The 20670-nt window shown below is 42.7% G+C and overlaps 3 protein-coding genes across 3 annotated transcripts in view; 1 reads left to right on the forward strand and 2 right to left on the reverse strand.

The window, feature by feature from the left end:
* The first annotated feature begins 482 nt into the window (after positions 1-482).
* Positions 483-2275, forward strand: irak1bp1 (interleukin-1 receptor-associated kinase 1 binding protein 1). The gene is made up of 4 exons (XM_040016858.1): positions 483-829; positions 1449-1530; positions 1614-1744; positions 1826-2275. Exons 1-4 carry the CDS (start codon positions 558-560, stop codon positions 2082-2084), a joined length of 744 nt encoding a protein of 247 aa, XP_039872792.1. The 5' UTR covers positions 483-557; the 3' UTR covers positions 2085-2275.
* Positions 2276-2396: 121 nt separating this feature from the next.
* On the reverse strand, positions 2397-5976 carry si:dkey-261l7.2. The gene is made up of 7 exons (XM_040016860.1): positions 5725-5976; positions 5364-5505; positions 5069-5158; positions 4798-4892; positions 2914-3074; positions 2713-2829; positions 2397-2636 (listed from the first exon to the last, which is right to left on the reverse strand). Exons 2-7 carry the CDS (start codon positions 5486-5488, stop codon positions 2514-2516), a joined length of 711 nt encoding a protein of 236 aa, XP_039872794.1. The 5' UTR covers positions 5489-5505; positions 5725-5976; the 3' UTR covers positions 2397-2513.
* A 186-nt stretch (positions 5977-6162) lies between these two features.
* LOC120724590 (pleckstrin homology domain interacting protein) overlaps positions 6163-20670 on the reverse strand; it is a 38820-nt gene continuing 24312 nt past the window's right edge. The window contains exons 26-40 of the mRNA XM_040016850.1: positions 19881-20005; positions 18702-18784; positions 18482-18593; positions 17309-17370; positions 17049-17204; positions 13850-13970; positions 13649-13774; positions 13339-13414; positions 13082-13141; positions 12827-12979; positions 12229-12381; positions 11910-12121; positions 11575-11819; positions 11095-11238; positions 6163-11007 (exon numbers count right to left, since the gene is read on the reverse strand). Coding sequence (XP_039872784.1) covers positions 10304-11007; positions 11095-11238; positions 11575-11819; positions 11910-12121; positions 12229-12381; positions 12827-12979; positions 13082-13141; positions 13339-13414; positions 13649-13774; positions 13850-13970; positions 17049-17204; positions 17309-17370; positions 18482-18593; positions 18702-18784; positions 19881-20005 — 2532 coding nt within the window. The 3' untranslated portion in view covers positions 6163-10303. The remainder of the gene's footprint in view (positions 11008-11094; positions 11239-11574; positions 11820-11909; positions 12122-12228; positions 12382-12826; positions 12980-13081; positions 13142-13338; positions 13415-13648; positions 13775-13849; positions 13971-17048; positions 17205-17308; positions 17371-18481; positions 18594-18701; positions 18785-19880; positions 20006-20670) is intronic.

The following is a 20670-nucleotide window of genomic DNA, read 5'->3' on the forward strand; positions in this document are numbered from 1 at the left end:
AATTACTGCTGCCTTATACATACGGAGCTTGATTGTTGATTTTTATCCATTGTCGACATCAATGCATTCTCAAGCCTTTTATTTATAGGTTTAACAATCCCACCTAGATGCCAAACACCTGAAGCCAATACTAAGTTTAAAACAAAATCCAACTCTTCAGCCTCAAACAGCTCTTTGAAGGGCTAACAACAACAAAAACAATAATAATAATTTATTATTATTATTATTATTATTATTATTATAAAAGTGCAAATGATCGAATGCAATGCAGGTAACTATACTTACCTTTAACCTGTGTAGTTTAAGCCACCTAACAACTAAATTAGGTGGCTTAATAACTACATCTGCCCCTGGTAGGGAAGCCTTTTATTTCCCTGACATGTGCATTTCACATCATCTTACATTCTTTTTAATCCGTTGACAACTACCTTCTCTCCATGTACAAATGGGCTGGATTAAGCTCTCGCCGCACTAGAACAGGTAGCCTACAAATCCCAAAGACCATTGCGGCTATTGCGGGAAGCACAACGGCTGTCGTTTGTGCTTAACCCTCCATCATGGAAAGTCAGAGTCGCGTCTTCGCGGCGATAGTACCGGCCGGGCGGGAGCTCTCCGGTAACGAAAAAGACCAGGGGCTGGAAGTAAGAGCGGTTAGTCGGCAGAGTCCCGGTAAGTGTCTACGGGAGGTCCAGGTGACAGGGACAGCGGAGGTTCGCTGCCAGGCGGACCGAGCATCGGTGCGGGTCAGCGTGGGCAACAGCAAGGAGTCCGTCAGCGAAGCAACCCACAGCGTTTCACGGCGACTTGGATACATTTTACAGGCTCTCAGGTGAGAAAAGAAGTTGGAGCGAAGCAGGAGCAAACTGTAAAGTTAGCTAGCTACTGTTAGCATTATGCTATTACCGGTTAAAGAGGCAGCAGCGAGAGAAGTGCGTCCGCAGATACAGGCAACTCGTTTAGGATTACCAGCAATGGAAGAAGCGATGAAAAGTTTATTAATGGTATATTTAAAAACGAGAATACAACTAGAAGAGTTTAATTTCGAATTTTAAAATAACCCCTTAAGAGGATGAGAAATAACCGTACTTATTTGTGTATTTATTGGTCCTACTGCTGTTACAGCTGCATGCAGGGGCGGAACCTGAGGGTGGCCATCACAGACTAAACCCCTGCTACCCTCCATCCTTGTATATTTGAAGTCAGTGATTTTGGCAAACTAACTAACTTGGATTTCAGTGCTTGTAAAAACGTAAACTGCACAATTACTTCAAATTTGCAGAAGTAGCACATTAAATATGCTTGCAAAGCAATTGGTGTCCAGTAAAGCAGTGTTTTAAGTTGATACAGTTTTGTTTTGTTTATATTTCTTTTAAGGGACAGTAGCTAATTTTTCAAAGTACACGGTAATTTTTGTGACCATGTGTTTATTTTTAATCCATTCTGCTTAGACAACATGACATCAGAGAAGAAGACACTTCAGTGAGGAGGTTTCTCCACCGAGACGCAGACATGTATCGGATGGATGCAGAGGTCGAGTATTTGGACAAACACCGATGAACGTGCAGCACAGACGTGTTGAGCAGCATGTGACCGTGCTGTAATATATCTTATAGGTCATAGTGACTTTCTCAGACTTTGAGAAGATGGAGCGAATATGTAGCATCCTGCTGGAAAAGCTAGACAAGAGCGTTTTTGTGGGGACACCAGAGTTCTACCACAGTGCTGAATGCCTGAGTCAAATGAGGTATGAAAAAAACAAAACAATCGTACCTCTTTATTATTTTCATTAAATGGTGTGACCGTAACTAGCCTGTGTGTGCTGCAGGCTGCGTGCGTGTGTGTCTGCAGTCGAGAATGCTCAGCTGAAGGCCAGCAAAGTCAGTCAGCTCCTGGGACAAAGTCTGGGACCCCCTCTGCTGGTTAGAGAGGACGAAACCAAAGAGTGGAGGAACAACGAGGACAACGGTGGTGGGGGGCAGGGGTCTGCAGCCCCTTCTCACTTTCCCAGCTTACCTGCAGTCACTGCTTCCTCGCAGGTGTCCGTCTCCTTCAGCCTCAGAGACACGAGCAGGAAAATGAGATGACAGATGTAATGCTTAAAAAAAAGTAGTTTTAATTCAGCCAACACTTTCTTGAAATAAAAAAATAATTTTATTTTGACTTTAAAAGCAATTTAAAGAATTTCAGTCTGTCAACGTTGTTTTTTTACATATTTGGTAGACACTTTAAATTATTTTGTATTTGTAAACTTCAGAGAAATAAATGTAGTAATTCAGAAGCGTAATCACATTTCTTCATCTTTGATCATTTATCTTCAGCTCCGTTAAAGACAGGGTTCGATGGTCACTCTTAACTCCTATTTTTACTTGAGCGGGTCGATGACTCTTAAAGACGGCATTTTGTGTCCACTCGTTGGACTCCAGTAGACAAACAAAAAGAAGAACCAGGCTGAAGAAAACCACAGAAGCCAAAGGATGAAACTGTCTGTTGGCTAAGGCTTTCATACTCCAGAGTCAAAAGTCCTCGCCCTCATCATCCTCCTCGTCTTCGGGGAAGAGCTCTCTGAGCCAGGGCTGCATAACAAAGCGTTTCCCATTAAAGTGCGTGAAGTAGTTCTCCAGGGTGGGAATGTCCGGCTGGAAACATCCAACAGTAAGCCCAAGACCTATTTTAATATATATGATTGTATGCGCTGTGATTTTCAGGACTTACCCTCATCCCTGTGATGCGCTCCAGCTGTGTCTGGGGCAAGTATGCAACTATGACAGAGGAGGGTCCAGGTCCTCCAAAGATCACCTTGTAATGAGGTGTCTTTTCTGCTCTTGTGTCCTATATGAACACACGCTTCCGTTACTAACACTTAAATGATATATTACCAATAAATGATCAGAGGAAGTTAAGGAGGCTACTGACATCAGAGCCGGAGTACATTCTGTCAACCCATTCTGGAGGAGCTCGCAGTTCTGGGTCCCAGCTCACCACTACTCCAACCATGTGGCCTTTTGTCTCCAACACCACCTCTCCGACCCGCAGAAACACATACGGGGGACGAGGGCTGCGCGCCGTCTTGGATGCTGATGTGACAAAGACAGAGAAGAGATTACAGAACTGACATGACATGCATGAATAAGATCTGTTTTTAATGAAAAACCACGATCAGATTTCCTTCTGTGTCTTTCTAGAAAGCTCTGCTGTTGCCAGGCAATAAAACTAAAATCCCATGATAATTTCTAATATGACCTTGGTAGGTTTTCTGAGTGCACAGGCTGTGATCAGCTAAACTGCTGCTCTTTGTGGATTTACACAACTGAATTCACCAAGACGTCAGCAGATGTTTCACAGCTATCCTGGCCGATATACATTCCCTACACTGTTTATAGTATCTTTGCATTAGACGGTTGGTATAAAGTTGGAATTCAGTGAATGAATCTAAGCATCATAGTCTTAAATGCAAATTCTCTGCTACACTTCATTCTTTTTTCCTCTCCTTGCAAATACAGCAGCTGGACCCATAGATGGCAACACATCGTGAGACAAACTGCACACAAACAGTTTGTGTGTTTGCTGATGTTTGTCGAGCTGATAGAAACGTTGAATTTGAAATTGCCTGCCACTTAAAAAAACATCACTCCCATTCATGCGTCCTCCCATCTGTAGAGCTGTCTAGATGCTGAAGTACCGCAAACAACATACGGATAAGAGCACTCCTTCCGGCCGACTTTAAATCCTGAGCGTAAATGCTATAAACGATACTGTTGAACCAAATGTAAGGAATAAAAAGTACAGATTTTTGGAAGTAAAAGTTGTCAGAAAAACAAATACTAATAAGGTGATTGCCAAAGTGCTTAGCTAAAAACCTGTTATATCCCAACATGGTGTGGAGTGATTCTTAGGGCAGAAGAAACGACAGGCCTTAAAAAAATACCTACAGCAATCCAAAGTCAAGAAACAGAAGAAAATGCTGCAAAAACCTGACACTGGGCCTGAGAGCTGCATCTTCAGCTGATCCATCGAATGCCATGGTTTGGGGCTGCATTTCATACAGTGATGTTGGGGATCTTGTCAAAACCAATGGACTTACAAACAGAGCAATGTACCATCATCATCATTATATTTTGATCCACCATAGAGTAGCATCTGGAAAATGTGTGACTGGCAACAGGTTTAATTAATCAGAATGACCCCAAACACACAGCCAATGCAGTAAAAGCACACCGGGATAGAAAAACCGTGGAACACCATCAGTCATGGATCGGCCTCCCCAGAGCCTGAACCTCAACATTACTGTGGGATCATCTTGACAGAGAATAGAACAAAAGGGCAGCCAACATCCAAAGAAGAGCTTTGAATGTCCTTCAAGAAGCCTGGAGAACTATTCCTGAAGACTACTTAAAGAAATAACAAGAAAGCTTGGCTAAAAGAGTTCAGGCTGTGTGTTGAAGAATAAAATATTGATTTTCAAGCTTTTTAGGATCATACAAACTCTTTTGTCCTCATATACTGCATTTCCATGTATGTTTCACTGCATCTATTTCCTATTTTCCTTGCAAAATATAAAGATATCAGGGATGGTTCAAGACTTTTGCACATTACTATAAATGTAGTGCTTTTCAAAGTGCAATAGTTCAGGAGGACATGTAAAATTAGAATTAAACATCCATTAGTTTTTGGTAATTAATTGCACTCGATGGGGAAGGTGAAATTTCACATTAACCTATGAGAATGAGGATATGGACAGACTGTATCACATGTGGCTGGTTAAAAATGCTTCAGTATAGCAGAGCTATAGACACAAACCTCCAAAGAATCCCAGGTCATTGTCAAAAAGCATGGTCTCCACGGGAGGTGGCCCTTGTCCCGCTTGATCTTCCTGTCCCAATCCAACCAGAGACCTTCAGGAAACAAACACATCACCAGTCTCTAAATACAACTCATGTGTTTCCATAAAAACACCAGAAATATGAAACAAGATTATGCAAATAACTGGAGCCTCAGATCCCGAGTGAGCGAGCGATGATTCAGGTTAAATTCAGTCCTCATTTGAATGCCATTCAACTCAAACACTCACATGGCTTTGGACATCTGCTGGCTTGTCCAGTCTGACCATGCAGTGACATTCATGTATGATTTTCTCCATTCTCTCCATATTCGAAGCAATCTGAAACCAAAAATGTTCTTTTTATTAGTAAAACAGAAAGAAAACGGCCACAACAGTCCTTAGTCTGGTAAGGCCCACTTTATCTAATAGTTCACATAAAAGGTTACCCTGGGTCATTCACATCCAGCCAACTAAAGGCGTTTTTCCCCTTTTTGCAAACTTCGATGCGGTAAATAAAAGCTGGTTTTTGGCGCACTGATCTCACCGCGTGGTCGCATGGTAGCGCTGCGCCGCCGAGGAGCCGCTCCACCGGGAGATGAAGTACTGCGCGGGCACGGCGGAGAGCAGCAGCGCGATCTGCAGCACCGCAGAGGCCCTGAGCACAGGCATGACCGCACAGCTGGCACCTGCCCGGAAACCAAAAGTACATGCACGAAAGTGAGCGCCAAAATTAACCTAGGCGATAGCTCATATATATATATATATATATATATATATATATATATATATAAAATAAAATAAATATAGGAGGTTTAAGTTTGTTGAGCGTAGGACACGTGACCCCGCAGGTAGGTCAAACCAGGTAACTGCGAAAGCTCTTTACTAATTCTAATTGTGACACTTACCTCTTGTTAAGCTCTAAAGTCTTCCCTCCGATTGCGTGTCGAACATTGCGTTTGAGTGAGTCTGCTGCGCGTGGAAACCAGAACACAGCGGCGCGGTTTCACTTCTGTTTTATTTACATAAACCACACTCCGGCCCATGTCGCCTCCAGCCACCTGTGTATTTACATTTTTGGAAAAATTGCCAAACAGGTATTCTAACCAATCGCCGCAGCCCACGGAGTACCCAAGGACCTTTAGCGGCTCGCCACGTCAGGAAGAGCCGGAGGTGTGGGAAGTGATTTTTGTGCACTTACCGTTTCCAACGCTAGGTGGGAGTGTTGTTCATTCTTCTGCACCTCATTTCCCACCTGCAGCTCGAGCGTCAATGGAATAGTGTTTTTTCATTCTCATTATTATTATTTTATCTTTATACAACAAAGAAGCAACAAGCATTAAAAGTGAATATGGAAACACAACTTTTTATTCACTTAAAATATTGGTATGAACTAACAGGACAGCAGTACTCCCCTACACATACATTCTAGCCTTATGCTTCTTTTTTTTGCATTAATTCCTTTATATATATATTTATATTAAAAAAAAAAAAAAGTATCCAAACTAACAAAGACGACCTCATCAATTCACATGAAAAAGACCCCTTCCCCTCCTCTTCTGAAAACATACCCAAAATTCTTCCTGGTGGCTAACATGAAGCCCCTTCTCTCTCTCTCTCTCTCTCTCTCACACACACACACACACACACACACACACACACACACACACACACACACACACACAGTGACCATTAACCAAAGACTGTGATGCCAAAACAGCACAGCTCTGCCACACATTAGCACAGGCCAGTGTGAATGTTTACATGAGCTCTGAAATGTAGCGTCAAGGCAGAGGTGCTGCTCTGAACCAGTAACACCACCACATTACATTAGAATCTGAAAACCTAACAGCATATATACCTCCACCGTATAAAGAGCTGGATGCAGATGTGTGTGATGTCTGTTTGAATGGCTTAACACCCAAAGTCTTGCTTATACACCAGTGAGTTCTTTTTAAGGCCCCTTTAAAATGATTAGGTTGCACACATTGATCTGCCACGGTTAAGGTAATATGACCAGCTACGCTATATCAGCGCATCTACTTTGACCCGTGATGAGCACAGGTAGTGTGATGATCTGATGAACAGGGTGTCACAGCAGAAATAACCACATCTGATACCCACTGCATTCCCACTTTGACTGTATTTCAGTGAAGAAAAAAAAAAAATAGATGGAAAAAATATACAGTATCCTTACCCATCACCTTATTGCATGGGGATTAAATGGCTATGTAGCACACCAGTAGTTCCTAATTTAATATGGCCGTGTAACCGATATCTCACAGTCCGATGTAGTTCTGGAGGACTGTTTATTTTTCAGCTGGCTCATGTAAACACATTAAAGGGGATCTATTAAACTTCTTATTTTCTGATATATTTATATACTGTTATAATGGTGCCGATTCAATTAATGACATCAGGATATGTTATGGTGGCCCATCTGAGCCAGAAGCTCAGGCTTCGTCTAAACACTTTGTTTCCAAAAGTTTTTTTCATTTCTTGGCTCTGTATGATGTCAGCGAAAGCCGACACCTCCTTATACGGTCATTTGAGCACAGAAGCTCCGCCCACAGATTGTTTGTTTGCGGGAGCCACACAATAAAAGGAAAGCTGGCATAACAGCAGAGAGAGAGCTTGTTTAAGACACTGGATCAACTAGAACTACACCAAGGTCCAGTAGAAGGTAAAAAGGATAATTCTGAACTGTGAATTAGGCAGAACTATTGTAATGGAGTCCATTACAACAGAATACATGGACATGGACGTCAGAGTAAAAGGTCCCCTTTAAAAATAAAGTCATACCTCAAATTTGAGAATCCTGGGTCAAAGCAAGCCCATCTCTGCTTTCATCACATGATAAAAATCTTTAAATCTTTGTGTTTCTGAAGAGTTTTTAGAGTGTTTTTTTTTTTTATTAAAGCCATGAATTATTACAATAAAGTTTCTCCACAACATAAATATTATCATAGGCAAATATAACCTTGAAACCTCAAGAATAAAATTCATTTTCATGTCATTTGTGGAGGATAGTGTCAGTGTTTTTAGGCAATTTTTGAATGAAACTCTTCACAAACACAGCATAAACAAAGCAATTATGAACCACCAGAACATCTGAAATAGGTGTGGCAGAGGATAAAAAACCCATCTTCACATATGCGGCCACTGGTATATCGTCCTTTATGGCAGGGACACAAACAGAAAACAGCCAACGCGTCATATGTAAAACAGCTCAACACACTCACCATGGAGACAATAAAATCTCTTTAGAAAATAAAACACATTCAAAAGCCATGTTCTACAACTTCAGTGCCCAAAGACAGAATTTGGCATTGACAAATCCATAACAACAAAAAAAAGACATTGACAATAAAGATGAACAGATGAGATATACGTTTAGTAATATGTGACGAGACCTATGAAAAGAACCAGGTGTATATTGATGCTACCATCCAGTTCCGTCCAGTCAGTCCTGCAACACGAGTGGAAACTCATGGATTCTGGCATTCACTCGCTCCGTGCTGTGGGGAAAAAACCCCAAACAAAACAGAAAAACCCCACAAAAAAAACAAAACCCATCTTTATAAACTCTCACCTGTGTGTACAAAGAGTGACATAATATGTTTGTCCCCTGTCAAAATGTTAATGTTTCAGTCTTTTCATTATTTTCCTCACGAGCCTGTCAGGTCTAGTCCGCTCCCCGAAGTCCAGTTTCTCTGAACCCAGTGACGAGCGGGACCGGGAGATCCGAAACGATAACAAACGCTAAAAAAATAAAGGCCCCAAAGAGGAGAAACCAAGGATTCAATATGCCAGAGTAGCAAAGGCACACAATCAGAAAGATGAAGGTAAGACTTGTCTCTTTCTCCGGTTTGCTTTCAGTTCAAATTCAGTCCGATCCCAGTTTGATCCGTCTCCTTCCTGTTTGCAGCAGGCGTGAGAAAGTGCTAGAACATGCGAGACAGATTTGCGTGTGTCTATGTGTGTGCGCACAAGTTTGGAGTCACTGTGGAAACATATCGACACTTTAAAACTTTATATGTTTAAAGATTTTAAAATACACATGGTTACTCCCTAAGACTGCATTGATAACCGGTCTCTGGTAAGTGCATCTCAAAGCTAGTCACCCGAAGCTCCACCCCTCTGTACCTTAGGTATAAACTGACAATAGGTTGGTTATAGGATAATATATCGACATGAGTAATGGTATGCTTACAACAACAGTAAATTTCTTTTCAGCTGCTATAAATACATTTCTTTGAGAGGTTTTCACAACGATCAAACTGTATGCCACTGTTTGCACGCTGAAATGACACGCTCAGTTGTGTTATTAAAAAAACAAACAAACGAAAAAACATACACACAGTCCTTCAATTACCCGCATAGTCACAACTAAGTTCGTACACAAACAGGCACATGTACTTTGCAGGGCAGAAGCCAAGCACGCATACACCTACATGCACGCACGCACCCATACAAAAGACATAAAGGCACAAGGTATTGCTAATGTTGAGGACGCTTTGAAACATGAACTAGAGAGACATAAATGACCCTTTTCACCCATGCATCCTTTTTCTCCTCCTCGCCACAGTAAAAACAGCATCAGGAAAAGGAAAAAAAAGTTGCTTCCTCTTTCTAATAACATGCAAAGAGAAAAGAAAGGAAAAGAAAAAACACCCAAACACATCAATAGTAAACAAAACCTACAGATCTACAGTACCTCCGAAAAGGTACACCATTTGGTATTTTAGCGCAGACAGATAGGTCAGCCAACGTGTAAGACTTCCAAAACAGAGAGCAGTGATCACGTACAAATCTTAGAAAAAGCAGAGAGCAGGTTGTATAAAAAAAGACTGGGAACAATGAGGAAGGGAGGGAGAGAGGGGGAAGCGGGAAAAGGACGTCGTTAGGCCAGCGGTCCCGTCGCCCATTACCGCGTTCAGCTCCTCGGGCATCTTCCATCTGTCCGGCGGAGACGCTTGAAAAGTCCTCAAAAATAGTAAAAGTTAGATAAGATACATCTGGCCTCCTCGTGATTTTTTTTTTCAAGTACTAAAAGTCTCCAACTACCAACAACTTTACCCAATCTGACACCAAACTGTGTACAAGGTCAGAAGGAGACAGAGTGGTTCACAAGAGAGGAGTCACAACACCGTCGACATGAGGCTCTGTGATTCGCGCTCCTGCGGGATCCAACATGGATCAATAATGTAGGAGGAGCTGGAACACGCGAACATGCCATCGGATGTCGTACAGATGTGCTTACTGGGCAAGAGAGGAAGGTGGAAGGGGAGGGGCAGCGACAAGGAGTGGGCCGGTAACTCTTTGCTCTCCTCAGCTTCAAATAGCAGCAGCTGAACCAACGACTCCATGGATGTACGCACACATACGCACACAAATGCATACACCGCTAAGCGTGACTTCCTCCACTCCGCCCTCCCAGTCCTCCAACACACGAGCGAACATGTCCCAGCCTGCGTGGCTCCTCCGTTACCAGCCTATCAGGTTGGCTTTGGCTTTCTCTGTCAGTTTGCGGACACGCCCTTTTGAGGAGGTGCCAAAGGTTATTGATGAGTCCTCAAACAGCAGCTGCCTCTGCTCCTCCTCGGAGTCCTCCTCCATGTACCAGGCTGACCGTCGACCTTGGTTACGTGTGCGCATGGACCCCCCTGCCTCGTCGCCTGCCTCCTCCTCCTCCTTAGGAGGTTCTTTCCGGCTGGGTCGTTGGGTCTGGAGCGGAGGCGTGCCCTCTTCGTTGGCCCTTCTGCTGCTCCTCCTCAGTGGCGAGGGCTCCGGTGACTCAGGAGGAGGAGCGGGTTCCTCGATTTTCACCACTCGGGGCCGGCCGCGCCGTCTCGGCGTCGACGCCATGCCAGAGTCCGACAACACTTCCTGTGCAGAAGACATGCCGCCTTCGTCGCCTGTAGACGGGTCGACCTCGTCGTCAGGGGTGAAGCTCCTGCGGCTGCCACTCTGTCTTGTGTCCTCGGCCTCCTGCTTGCTCTTCCTGCCTCTCTTCTTGCCAGGTGGGCGACCTCGCGGTCTTGAAGGGCTGGCCGGGGTTGAGACCTCTGGTGGACTCACTGGCGGCTCTGTTCTCGACTTCCTCCCCCTTCTTCCCACACCTAGGGTCACATGACTACCGTGGCCATTCAGGTGGACTGTGCTATGAGATGAAGTGCTGCCAGGAGAGCCTGAGATGGAAAAGAACAGAAACGTAAATGTTTACGTCCTGATCCTGATGCTTTACACGGTCACATGATTGTGACGTGATCTCTTACCTGGTGTGTGTCGAACAGGTGTCCTGAGTTTCCGTCGAGTGCTTCCGCTGCTACTCTCTGTGGGTTGGGAAGGTGTCACCTTCTCAGGAGCTGGTGATGACGAAGCTGGCACAGAGTTATGAGCCCGCAACGAGCGAGTCGACTCTGTTAATGAGAAGGAGATAGAAGAAGGAAATAAACAGTCAGGCTAGGCAGCAGGCGAGGAGATGTAGTGTGCTTTCTTGTCCAGCATCAGATAAGAAAATCAACATCACTTTGGTTAGCATAGCTTAGCATAAAGGCTGAAAAACAGGCAGCGTATAGTTAGCCTAGCTTTGTCCAAAGGTAACAAAAGGTGACTGTCAGCGACTCACAAACTTGTGTTGTGTGTGTATAAAAACCAAAATGTAACAGCAACATGCTGTGGCCGACTACTCCTTTGCCTGCTGCAGTGACTTCCTGGAGCGTTATCGTATTTATTGAACACGTCTGTGATGATACCTGTTGTGCTCGGCGTGCTGTTCGTGACGTTATGTGATGAGGATGAGGAGGGTAGTGAGTGTGTAGTATGGCGCGCAGCGCTACGCGTGCGTCCTGGAGCTGGCGTTTCTGCTTTGCCGTTGACCATCTGAGGCGGCTGCTGCTTGACGGGGATGCTCTGCCTCAGAGAGGAGGGTCGTGAAGGGACAGGCGAAGGCTCCTTCTTTGCGTTCACTCTGGACGATACGCGTCTCTTCCTCTCTGGGCTAGAAATGAAATCAAAAAGTAACCGAGTGTGACATCAGGTTAAAAAAAATATATATTTAAAGCTGCAGAGAAAGTTAAATTTCATCTACCTGGACGCGGTGCTGCTTGCAGGAGATTCGCTTCTCCTCCTCCTCCTCTTCATTACGTGCCGTGTCTGTCTGTCTGTAGTGTGTCGTGTCTGTCTGTCGGTGCCTTGTTTGGTCAGTTTATCAGTCAGGCCGTGGATGGCTTTGTAGTCAGCCAGGATGGGGCTGATATGCTCCTCAAACAGGGCAGAAAGCCTTAGGCTCATACTATAAATCTGAAGAAGTTAAAAAAAATAATAATTTGAGGATTTAATTTTATGGACCCATAAAATCTATATTATAGGCATAATGAGCTGTAAATGTGTGTGTTTGTGACCCTCACCCGAGACTTCTTACTGGGCGTGTAAGCTTTGGAATTACTAAAAATGAGCCTGACATCCTTGCAGAGCTCGATGGGAGACTGGTACTTTCCTTCCGTCAGCGTGTTGAGAACAGTGCCAAAGTCCATCGGTGATTCAACTATTTGCAGGTAGTCCTTGAAGAAGCAGAGGGACAGTTGGGATATTTCATCTTTCATTGAATTGTTTTCAAAAGATGACAGAAAGGAGGGAGAGAGAGAAATGGGAAAGAAGTGAGAGAATAGAGAGGTTTGAAGTTTTTACTGTCAATGAGCTGAAAAGGAAAAAAACCTAAACCAGAAGTGAAAGAACTGCACCCTTCTTCTTTTGAAGAGAACTCAAGGCCACTGAAGCTGTGAGTCTGTTCACATCATGAATGAAGAGGCCTTTGCCTCAAACAGCACTCATCATAATTGAACTGGAGCCACTTGTGCCCCCTGAAAACACAAATCAATGTGATTGTGATGGAAATTTACAAGGAGCTAAAAATTTAGATTAGCTCCAGAGAGTTGAGTTTGATTCTGAGCTCGCAGGTATGCACCGCACGTAACGCAAAAAGCCAGAGGTTCGTTGCATAGTTACCGGGTACTCTTGTAGGTCTACAGGTTCTCTGAAGGGCTCAGAGTCTTCACATTGAAAGATGAGATCCAGCAGCTCTTTGCAGCGTCCCTTCCACGCGTGAGGGTCGTACGAATGAGGTCGAGCTCGCAGCTGGCGCTGCATGGGTCGACGGGCCTGTGGGAATTAGTAAAAAACCAGTAAACGGCCATTTCTGATACCGAACCTGCTTCGACACTGACACTGTATCCGCTCGTGTGAATCTGTTACATATGTTACCTTGTGGTTCCGTGTGGATGTTCCAGGAGTATTAGTATCTTCGTCCTCTTCCTCGTCATCCTAAATAGGATAAAAGAAAAATAATCGAACATGTTTCTCTGTCAGCTTAATTAATTATATTTTTTAGCTCAATAATTTTAAAAAAAGGAGGAAAAAAAGCGAGATTAGTGTCTGTTTTCAAAGCTTTACGCTTAACGTGCCCGGATCATCGTGTGAATGAATGCAGTGTAAGCGTGCATACGGACAGTCACACACACCTCGTCTTCAGAGTCAGAGAAGGTCGCCTTCTTCATAGTTTTATAGAGGGGCATGATGTCTGTCAGACTTTGGTCCCTGTGGAAGAAATGAGGAGGAATCAGGAGTTATTCCTCCGTGATAGGACAGGGTCAATGATCTAAAAAATATTCATGTTAAACTATTAAACCCAAAAAGTCGACTGTTGCAGCTGTTGGGAAAGCTACATGTGGGGAATGAAACATTCATTGATGAGTAAGGAGGACATTTCAGATGATTATTTTCACATCACGTAACTGTGATTTAGTAACGCTCGACATTAAATGTGCTCACTTAATGAACTGCAGCATGAGGTCAGAGACAAACTTGGCGGTGGTGACGATGAATGACCCCGGCTCGTTGAACGTCTGGGCGTTGTGTTCTATGTAGCGAACCTCCCACATCAGAGAGGAGAGCCGCCTGAAAGGAAAACGCAGCTGTTACGGTCGGTCTCTTTCACACGCGCTCTGTATGTGATAACCTGAGAGGACGCACCTGTAGAAGCGGTTCACCAGCCTTTGGCGTATAGTGCTGAGGTCAGTGACGTAGGCCACTACTGTGCAGTACGTGGGGTACGCCTGCAGGTCCACTGGGAAGGCAAACGGTGCTGCAACATCTGTGTTTGTTGAAGCAAGTACGTGATAAGAGAAATACACATGAGTTATATTAGTGGTGCACATGAGCCAATGGGATCCACATTTGGTATTATGAGGAATTAAATCAGTTTAAACATAACAGAAAAACACGAACTGGTTTATTTTCTATGGCAGGATGGTGTGCACGTGTTTCTTTAATCCATTTGCTGAAATTGATTTTGATTCCTTTCCAACAAAAGAAGCCCTGCAACAGCAATGCAAACACTTTCATCCTGTTTTTCTTTCTGCAGCTATTCTATATATATATATATATTATATATATAATATATCCCTGTCTTAATTTAGATGTTTCCAATGGAGGAAAATATTTGATATTTGATAAAAATCCTGTTCTGCAAAAAACAGTCTGCTCTTCATTATGATTACTTATTTCTCTTCATTTCCTTTCACCTATCTGACCATCATGGAGGATGTTTCTGTCCCTCAAATGCACTTTGAAGATGGCTGGCTCCAGACCCACATATCATACCCGGAACCTTTTATCATTTATTACATATAAATACCACGTGATAGCTCCATTTAACACTGTTAGGGAACAAAATCTCTCTCTTTTGGCATCTTTGCTTCCTGCACCCTTTCATCTCATCCTCATATCTCTGTTTAACTTTGTCACTGAACGGAGCTTTAGCATAACTGGAAAACATTCCTGATAGTGAACCATGGGCTAGATTTAGGACAAAACCCTTCCTTTACCTTAAAAACAGGAAACTTTAAGGATTCTAGTTTTGTGACTGAAAGGTGTGGACTTGGTTCTTTTTGCTTCTAACTTTATTGTTCATATATTTGAAGATTTTGTTTTCACTCAGAACACAAAATCAGAGTTGGAATTTGAATTTTTTATGTGTCTATGATAGTTTGCAGTAGGAGTGCTGATTTACTTGGAATGCCTGGGGAAGAGGTTATCAGCACAAACACATAATAGGTTTGGGTGTGACGGCTCAAAGCTCCGAGGGCAGTGCCAAAGCTCTTCACTGAATCCTAACACTGAATGTTGATGAAACAGAGCAGAACTTGGGATAACTTAGTGTGGAGCATTGTAGCTAGGAGCAAAGGCAAAATACAACAGACAAACCTTGGATATATCACAGTCAGCACAGTTCGTTTTTACAGTGACTAGAGTGATGTGCAGTGTTTCAGGTTTTTAGGTACATTTCTACACAGAGATCGGTTCATAAGGAAAACTGCAGAGAGCACGAGAGCACCTGCATCTTTGCTCATTTTACTCAGCGCGCACACGGAGCTCTGCAACACGATACGTTATTTTTATGCATTTTACTTTTTTTATCGCTCTACAATAGGATCAGTTATAGAAAACTTTGAAATGTCTAGTAGTACAACGATGTTTAGTGTTAGTATGTGTGTAGTAGTGAGTAGTAATGTGTGTATTCTTACAGCAAAAAAGAGCAACGTGACCATTTATAGATGTGGTGCAGCTGCAGCAAGTTCATTAACGTGATTGGAACCTGATCCCTGCTGATCCCCATGTTAATGATTTGACTGCACAGGTTTATATGGTGGAATCATTCTTTATAAAGCAGCCCTGCTCTGGATGAATCCTGAACACAACCCAAGCTCTTTGATTTACTCTGAGAACGACTCCCTCGACTTCCAAGACCCCTCGGAGCCCGCTCGTTTCTAACACAGTCCATTGCCCTCATATCAAAACCAGTTGACATGCAAATTTGCGCTGCTTTTGGTAGATTGCATTGGTCATTATTTAAAAGTACCAAGTCTTACATACGTACATACGTATATTGAATGTGACACGTGACACAAACACAAATGGAGAATGTAACATTGCATTTCAATAAATGTAATATGAATGAAAATCAAAAGAATTGGGACAGATTTAGATTTTTTTTTAAACATATAGATGTTAATAATCGTTGTTTGTGAAACGATGTTCGTGCAAAGTTTCGTTTAAATTTGCACACCGATTAACCCTTTAAAGCCGGTCGGAGCAGGCTTACCATCAGGGCCTTATGAGCCAATACTGTTGTTTTTAAAAGTTATGTTTGACTTTATGACTTTCTGTGTCGTGTCTGGGATGCTTAGGACTCATATTGCACTGCTGGAAATAGTTTATTTTGATGCACATGCTGTCTTTTTTGCAAATTTGCATTGTAAGATTTATTTTCGTTTTTTCCTGCAGTATATAAAAATTGGTGTATTTCAAAAATAAAACTATGAAGACACTTAAAATAAATTTCCTGTGATGGGAAACTATTTTGTGCAACTTTTTTGTATTTACAGTTTTGAGGGATAAGCTTCTTAAATTTCTCTAACTAGAAATATATGTTAAAAAAACAAAAACGATTTTCAATTTTTTTGTAGTTTATTGCACGTTTTTGCAATTTATGTAATTACTATGCACTTAATGCAGACATATTATTAAAATTTGGGCTATAATGGTTGTATTGATGTATATCAACTTGAAATGCTCCCAAAAATGGCTCTACAGCATGTAAAAATATAATATAAGCTCTGGCGCACTTGGTTCTATGGTCGGTCTTAAAGGGTTAAGGAAGACATGAATACAGACTTATATAGATATGTTATAATCAATATAGCTGGCTGACTGTGTGTTCATAAATTAGCCATATAACCTGCCACTCCCACATACTTGCAGCTTCAGCATCACACCAATTTGCCCTGCTAAGTAAATCTGAGGCCAAGCGTGCTGTGCAGTGAGAGCTTGTGTGTGAATCTGTGTCTAATCCCCAAACTGTCACTAGAGGGAGCCATCACACCATCTTTCTTCCACTAGCAGGCCTTCAGTCTGTTCCTAATGTGTCATTACATCACTTAACGGGAATTCATGAAAGCACCTTAACATTTAGTTCACTGTGTTAGCAGCTTACTCCTTTGACCATATGATCCTGGCCCCTGGCTGGTTCATCTGACTCATGGGCTAAGAGTGGTGACTCACACTGGGAAGAGTCATCCAGCTGCTACCTTACAAGAAATGCGCCCTCACGGCGGAACTTCATATCACCGCTTACGTGGCTAATGTTAACGGGCGCTTCGTGACATCATACCGAGCGTGCAGAGCTGGTCGATGGCTTTGATGATGCGTTCGCACTCCTCGGCGCGTGTGCGGCAGCCCCATTCACCGTCCAGGGGAACGTACAGCAGCTCCTTCTGCTCCTCCTCGATGAGCGGAACACTCTGGCCCAGCTCATCTGGAAACGTGGCTGCAAAGACATAAGGACAAAACTGTCACAACTGTAAGCTGTTAAAACTGAAGGAATGAGTTCTTTGTTGTTTTTCAGATGAGCACCGCATTTCAGATTCCTACCATCATCGGGGATGGGTTCCATATCCCAAGGACTCATCTTCTCTGTGTCTCCATTATCCCAGCTGGATGGGAAACAGGGTTGGATTATAATCATCATCATCATCATCATCACATTGTAATCTTAGTATTTTGTTAGTTCTTTTGTATTTTACAAAGTCGGCATGTAGTATTGAGCATACCGCTTCATTCTTTAACAAGGTTTCCAATAATGAAGCGCTCAGTAAACATACAATATATGTATCAGTGGTTCAAACTGTAAAGTCACAGCAATGCAAAAGGTATTTTTAAAGTTCTTCCAAGCCACGAGGTGTTTCGTGCAATAGCGAGGGAGACGCAGCATAATCACAAGCAGCTATCTGTCCGAGTTTGTCCAAGCAAGTAAATTCCTGTTAAGTGTTAATGGGAATATTTGAATGACAAATATTCTGTTGGTGTTTCAGGATGTAAGAACCTGAAATCGTTAAATAATAGTATTCACTATTATCTTTTTGTACCAGGAGACCAACTGGACAGTAGACAAAGTGGGAACTGATTCGAGGGTTTCACACTTTTGCAACAGCCAACGTCAAAGAAAACAAAGAAGACCAAAAAAAAAAAAATCCTGGTTGAAATTTCTCTGACTCATAGCGTGCCATTTTTGGGGGAAGTTTCATGGTGTCACTAAGAGGTGGCACTAGCTCTATCAAGTATGCCTCGTCTACGTTATCGTATGCCATTGTTGTACATGACTGTAGTGGAGTCTAGTAGAAACTGTCTGGTGGTGATTACATCATCTATACTTTGGCTTTCTAACCTACTGTTTCAGCGTCTCAGAGATATTTCTGGAATTCAGAGGAAAAACACGTCAAGTATGTAGTGACTGTCATCATCACCTTTGAATCTGATGACAGTCAATGTGACACTTTGCTCCTCTTTACTTCCTTTTCCTCACCATCGCCAGCGAGTTCTTCTGAATGTGATTCATGTTGGTCTTGTTTGCGTCATTCCTTTGATCTAATTTCTTTGTTTCTGTATGCATCTCTGCCTGTGCACATTTTTGTTCTTATATAGGCCGTCTTGCAGTCTTGCCGATGCAAGACGGTCCTACCTAATGCGAATGCAACGGATTTGCTGTCATGCCAAAAAGAAGTGCAACCCTGCTGAGAACAGAGCAAATCCAAGCTGTGGTCATACCAGACATTGTAGCACTGGAACAAGCTGTCAGGATACTGGGACTGGTAGGGCTCCTGGCTCTCAATGGTCCCAAACCACCAGGCATCATCGATCACTGACCGAAACCTGTCACCTATGGAGACATCACATTACTACAGAGAACTCTGCAAAAAAGAAAATGAATGTCATATACGATATCATTTATATTTGAGTGAAGTCGCACTGCAAAGGTAAAACTGACCTATGCGCCACTGCCTTTTTCTGGCGTTGTCAAACTGCTGCCGCAACACCAAGAAGTCGATTACATCAGGCATGTCGTGGTACCTGCAAGTAGTCAAGAGATTTGTAGTAGCGGTTCACTTCTGTATGCATAAAGTATATGCTATCTGCTGTCAGGAAATATTACTGGAGTCAGTGTTTTTATCAATAACCTCTTGTCTTGTGTAAAGATATGAAACCTTGCTGAAATGTGAGTTTTATAACTGCCATGTTGCAAAGTTGAAGAGAGACCATATAACATGATATAAGACAAGAGTCCCGTAGTGTTTTAGAAAGATTAATGACGTCGGCTCATCTTAAAAGCTGATAAATGTTTGGCATATATTGCAGTCTTTTTACACCTATGCACAAACTCTTTTACAACAGCAGTTATTCCACAGATGGTTTTAGCCAGAGCCAAAGAAAAACTATCAGTATTTATAAAACAGCACACACATTTTTGTTTCTCAACTCAGAAATGAACTTTTCTACTTCTTAAAAGTATCAACCAAATTAGTACTGCAGAGTACTGATTTGCATGCAATCAGCTGGTGCCAAATTCGGGTATTAGAACACATCTGGACGAAAGGAAGATGAAGAGCGAGTGAGACCATGTGCCGTTAATTCAGTTATGTGTCAACAATCACACAGGCCAATGGCAGCAGCGGTGTGCAAAAAGCAGCCTTGGGTGGGGCTACGCTTTTCAAAACGCAAAGCAAGCGACACAAAGCTGGCCGTGACAACACATCTAATCTGGGGAAGCACCTTGTCAGACTCAAGAATACATCTAAAAGCTGTGGAGTGTTTGGCATCTTGAAAGCCAAATACACCAGAGGTCTGTTGCCAACATATGAGCCACTGAACCCACGGATGATGGTCGGGACCCTACATCTTCTTCAGATAATTAGGTAGCTGGATAAAAATGTTTTATGTATTATTTTACAAAAAGCTGTACTGGAAAAAGGTATAACTGGGAAACAGTCCCAAATTCCCCAAACACCGGCTCTGGTACCAGCATTGTTTCAAACGTGAAAGGTACCAAACCCTATTGTTAGGGTAACTAAGTAAGATAACAGAGTTGCATTCTGACTTGCAGTCAGAGGCCAGATATGAGTCAGGAAAAACCCTGTACTCTTATGTGGAGGCAGAGAGAGACACTTACTTCATAGAGAAAGATCCCCCGGTTAATTTTCCAGTGTCTGGGTCCAGAAACGCCAACTTCAGGCAGCACAGCGTGGGCAAACCCACCTCATACTTGATGCCAACTATCTTCATCAACTCCTGCTCCTAAATGCCACAAAAAACGACATAACGAGCATGTTTGAGTTCTCAAGACAAAAAAATAAAGCAAATCATCCTGAAAGTCTCGATTAATGATTCCTCTTTCAGTTATTTCTTGTTCTTTCCTACAGGAAAGCCCCAAGTCAAGTGTTTGGTGTTTTTTTTTGTTTGTGTGTAGGGTGTAGGTTTGTTTCCAGCTGAGAAAAAGTAAAACTTAAAGATAGAAGTCTGGCTGTACAAAATACTGAGAGAAAATAAAAAGACGTCGTAGAAGAAAACGCTGCATTTCATACACTACAAGCAGCACATTCACAAGGAAGCACACTGTGCACGCAATGCATTATGTTCTGCTGTCTGCACAGGAATTGCTATTTCAGCTTCCTCACGCAGAAGGACAGAAAAAAAATGAAATGTATACCAAATATAAAATGCAATCCTATAAACTGTTGCTCTCAAGTGTTAAAGCGTCTGAAGGGGGTGGCTTTTTTTCATTCTTCCGTAGACAGCTCCATATGCAGTTTCATAACCTTTTTTTTATGCTCAGTAGACATTTGTCTTTCGGTAGAGAGATGTTTTTAGGAAAGAAAAAATAAGATTAAACTAGGAGTGTGAAACCAGACGTGTGGCGGAGATAAAGAAGCCACACCGGTGAAAGGTTTGCAGCAAAAATC

Source organism: Simochromis diagramma, unplaced genomic scaffold (genome assembly GCF_900408965.1).
Source record: "Simochromis diagramma unplaced genomic scaffold, fSimDia1.1 OVJJ01000802.1, whole genome shotgun sequence".
NCBI lineage: Eukaryota > Metazoa > Chordata > Actinopteri > Cichliformes > Cichlidae > Simochromis > Simochromis diagramma.

Coding starts and splice junctions, on each gene's coding strand:
- irak1bp1 (XM_040016858.1), top strand. CDS start 558: ATGGAAAGTCAGAGTCGCGTCTTCGCGGCGATAGTACCGGCCGGGCGG. Junction 830..1,448: donor TACATTTTACAGGCTCTCAG/GTGAGAAAAGAA, acceptor CATTCTGCTTAG/ACAACATGACATCAGAGAAG. Junction 1,531..1,613: donor TGTATCGGATGGATGCAGAG/GTCGAGTATTTG, acceptor TATATCTTATAG/GTCATAGTGACTTTCTCAGA.
- si:dkey-261l7.2 (XM_040016860.1), bottom strand. CDS start 5,488: ATGCCTGTGCTCAGGGCCTCTGCGGTGCTGCAGATCGCGCTGCTGCTC. Junction 2,830..2,913: donor GAATGTACTCCGGCTCTGAT/GTCAGTAGCCTC, acceptor GTGTTCATATAG/GACACAAGAGCAGAAAAGAC. Junction 2,637..2,712: donor AGCGCATCACAGGGATGAGG/GTAAGTCCTGAA, acceptor GGATGTTTCCAG/CCGGACATTCCCACCCTGGA.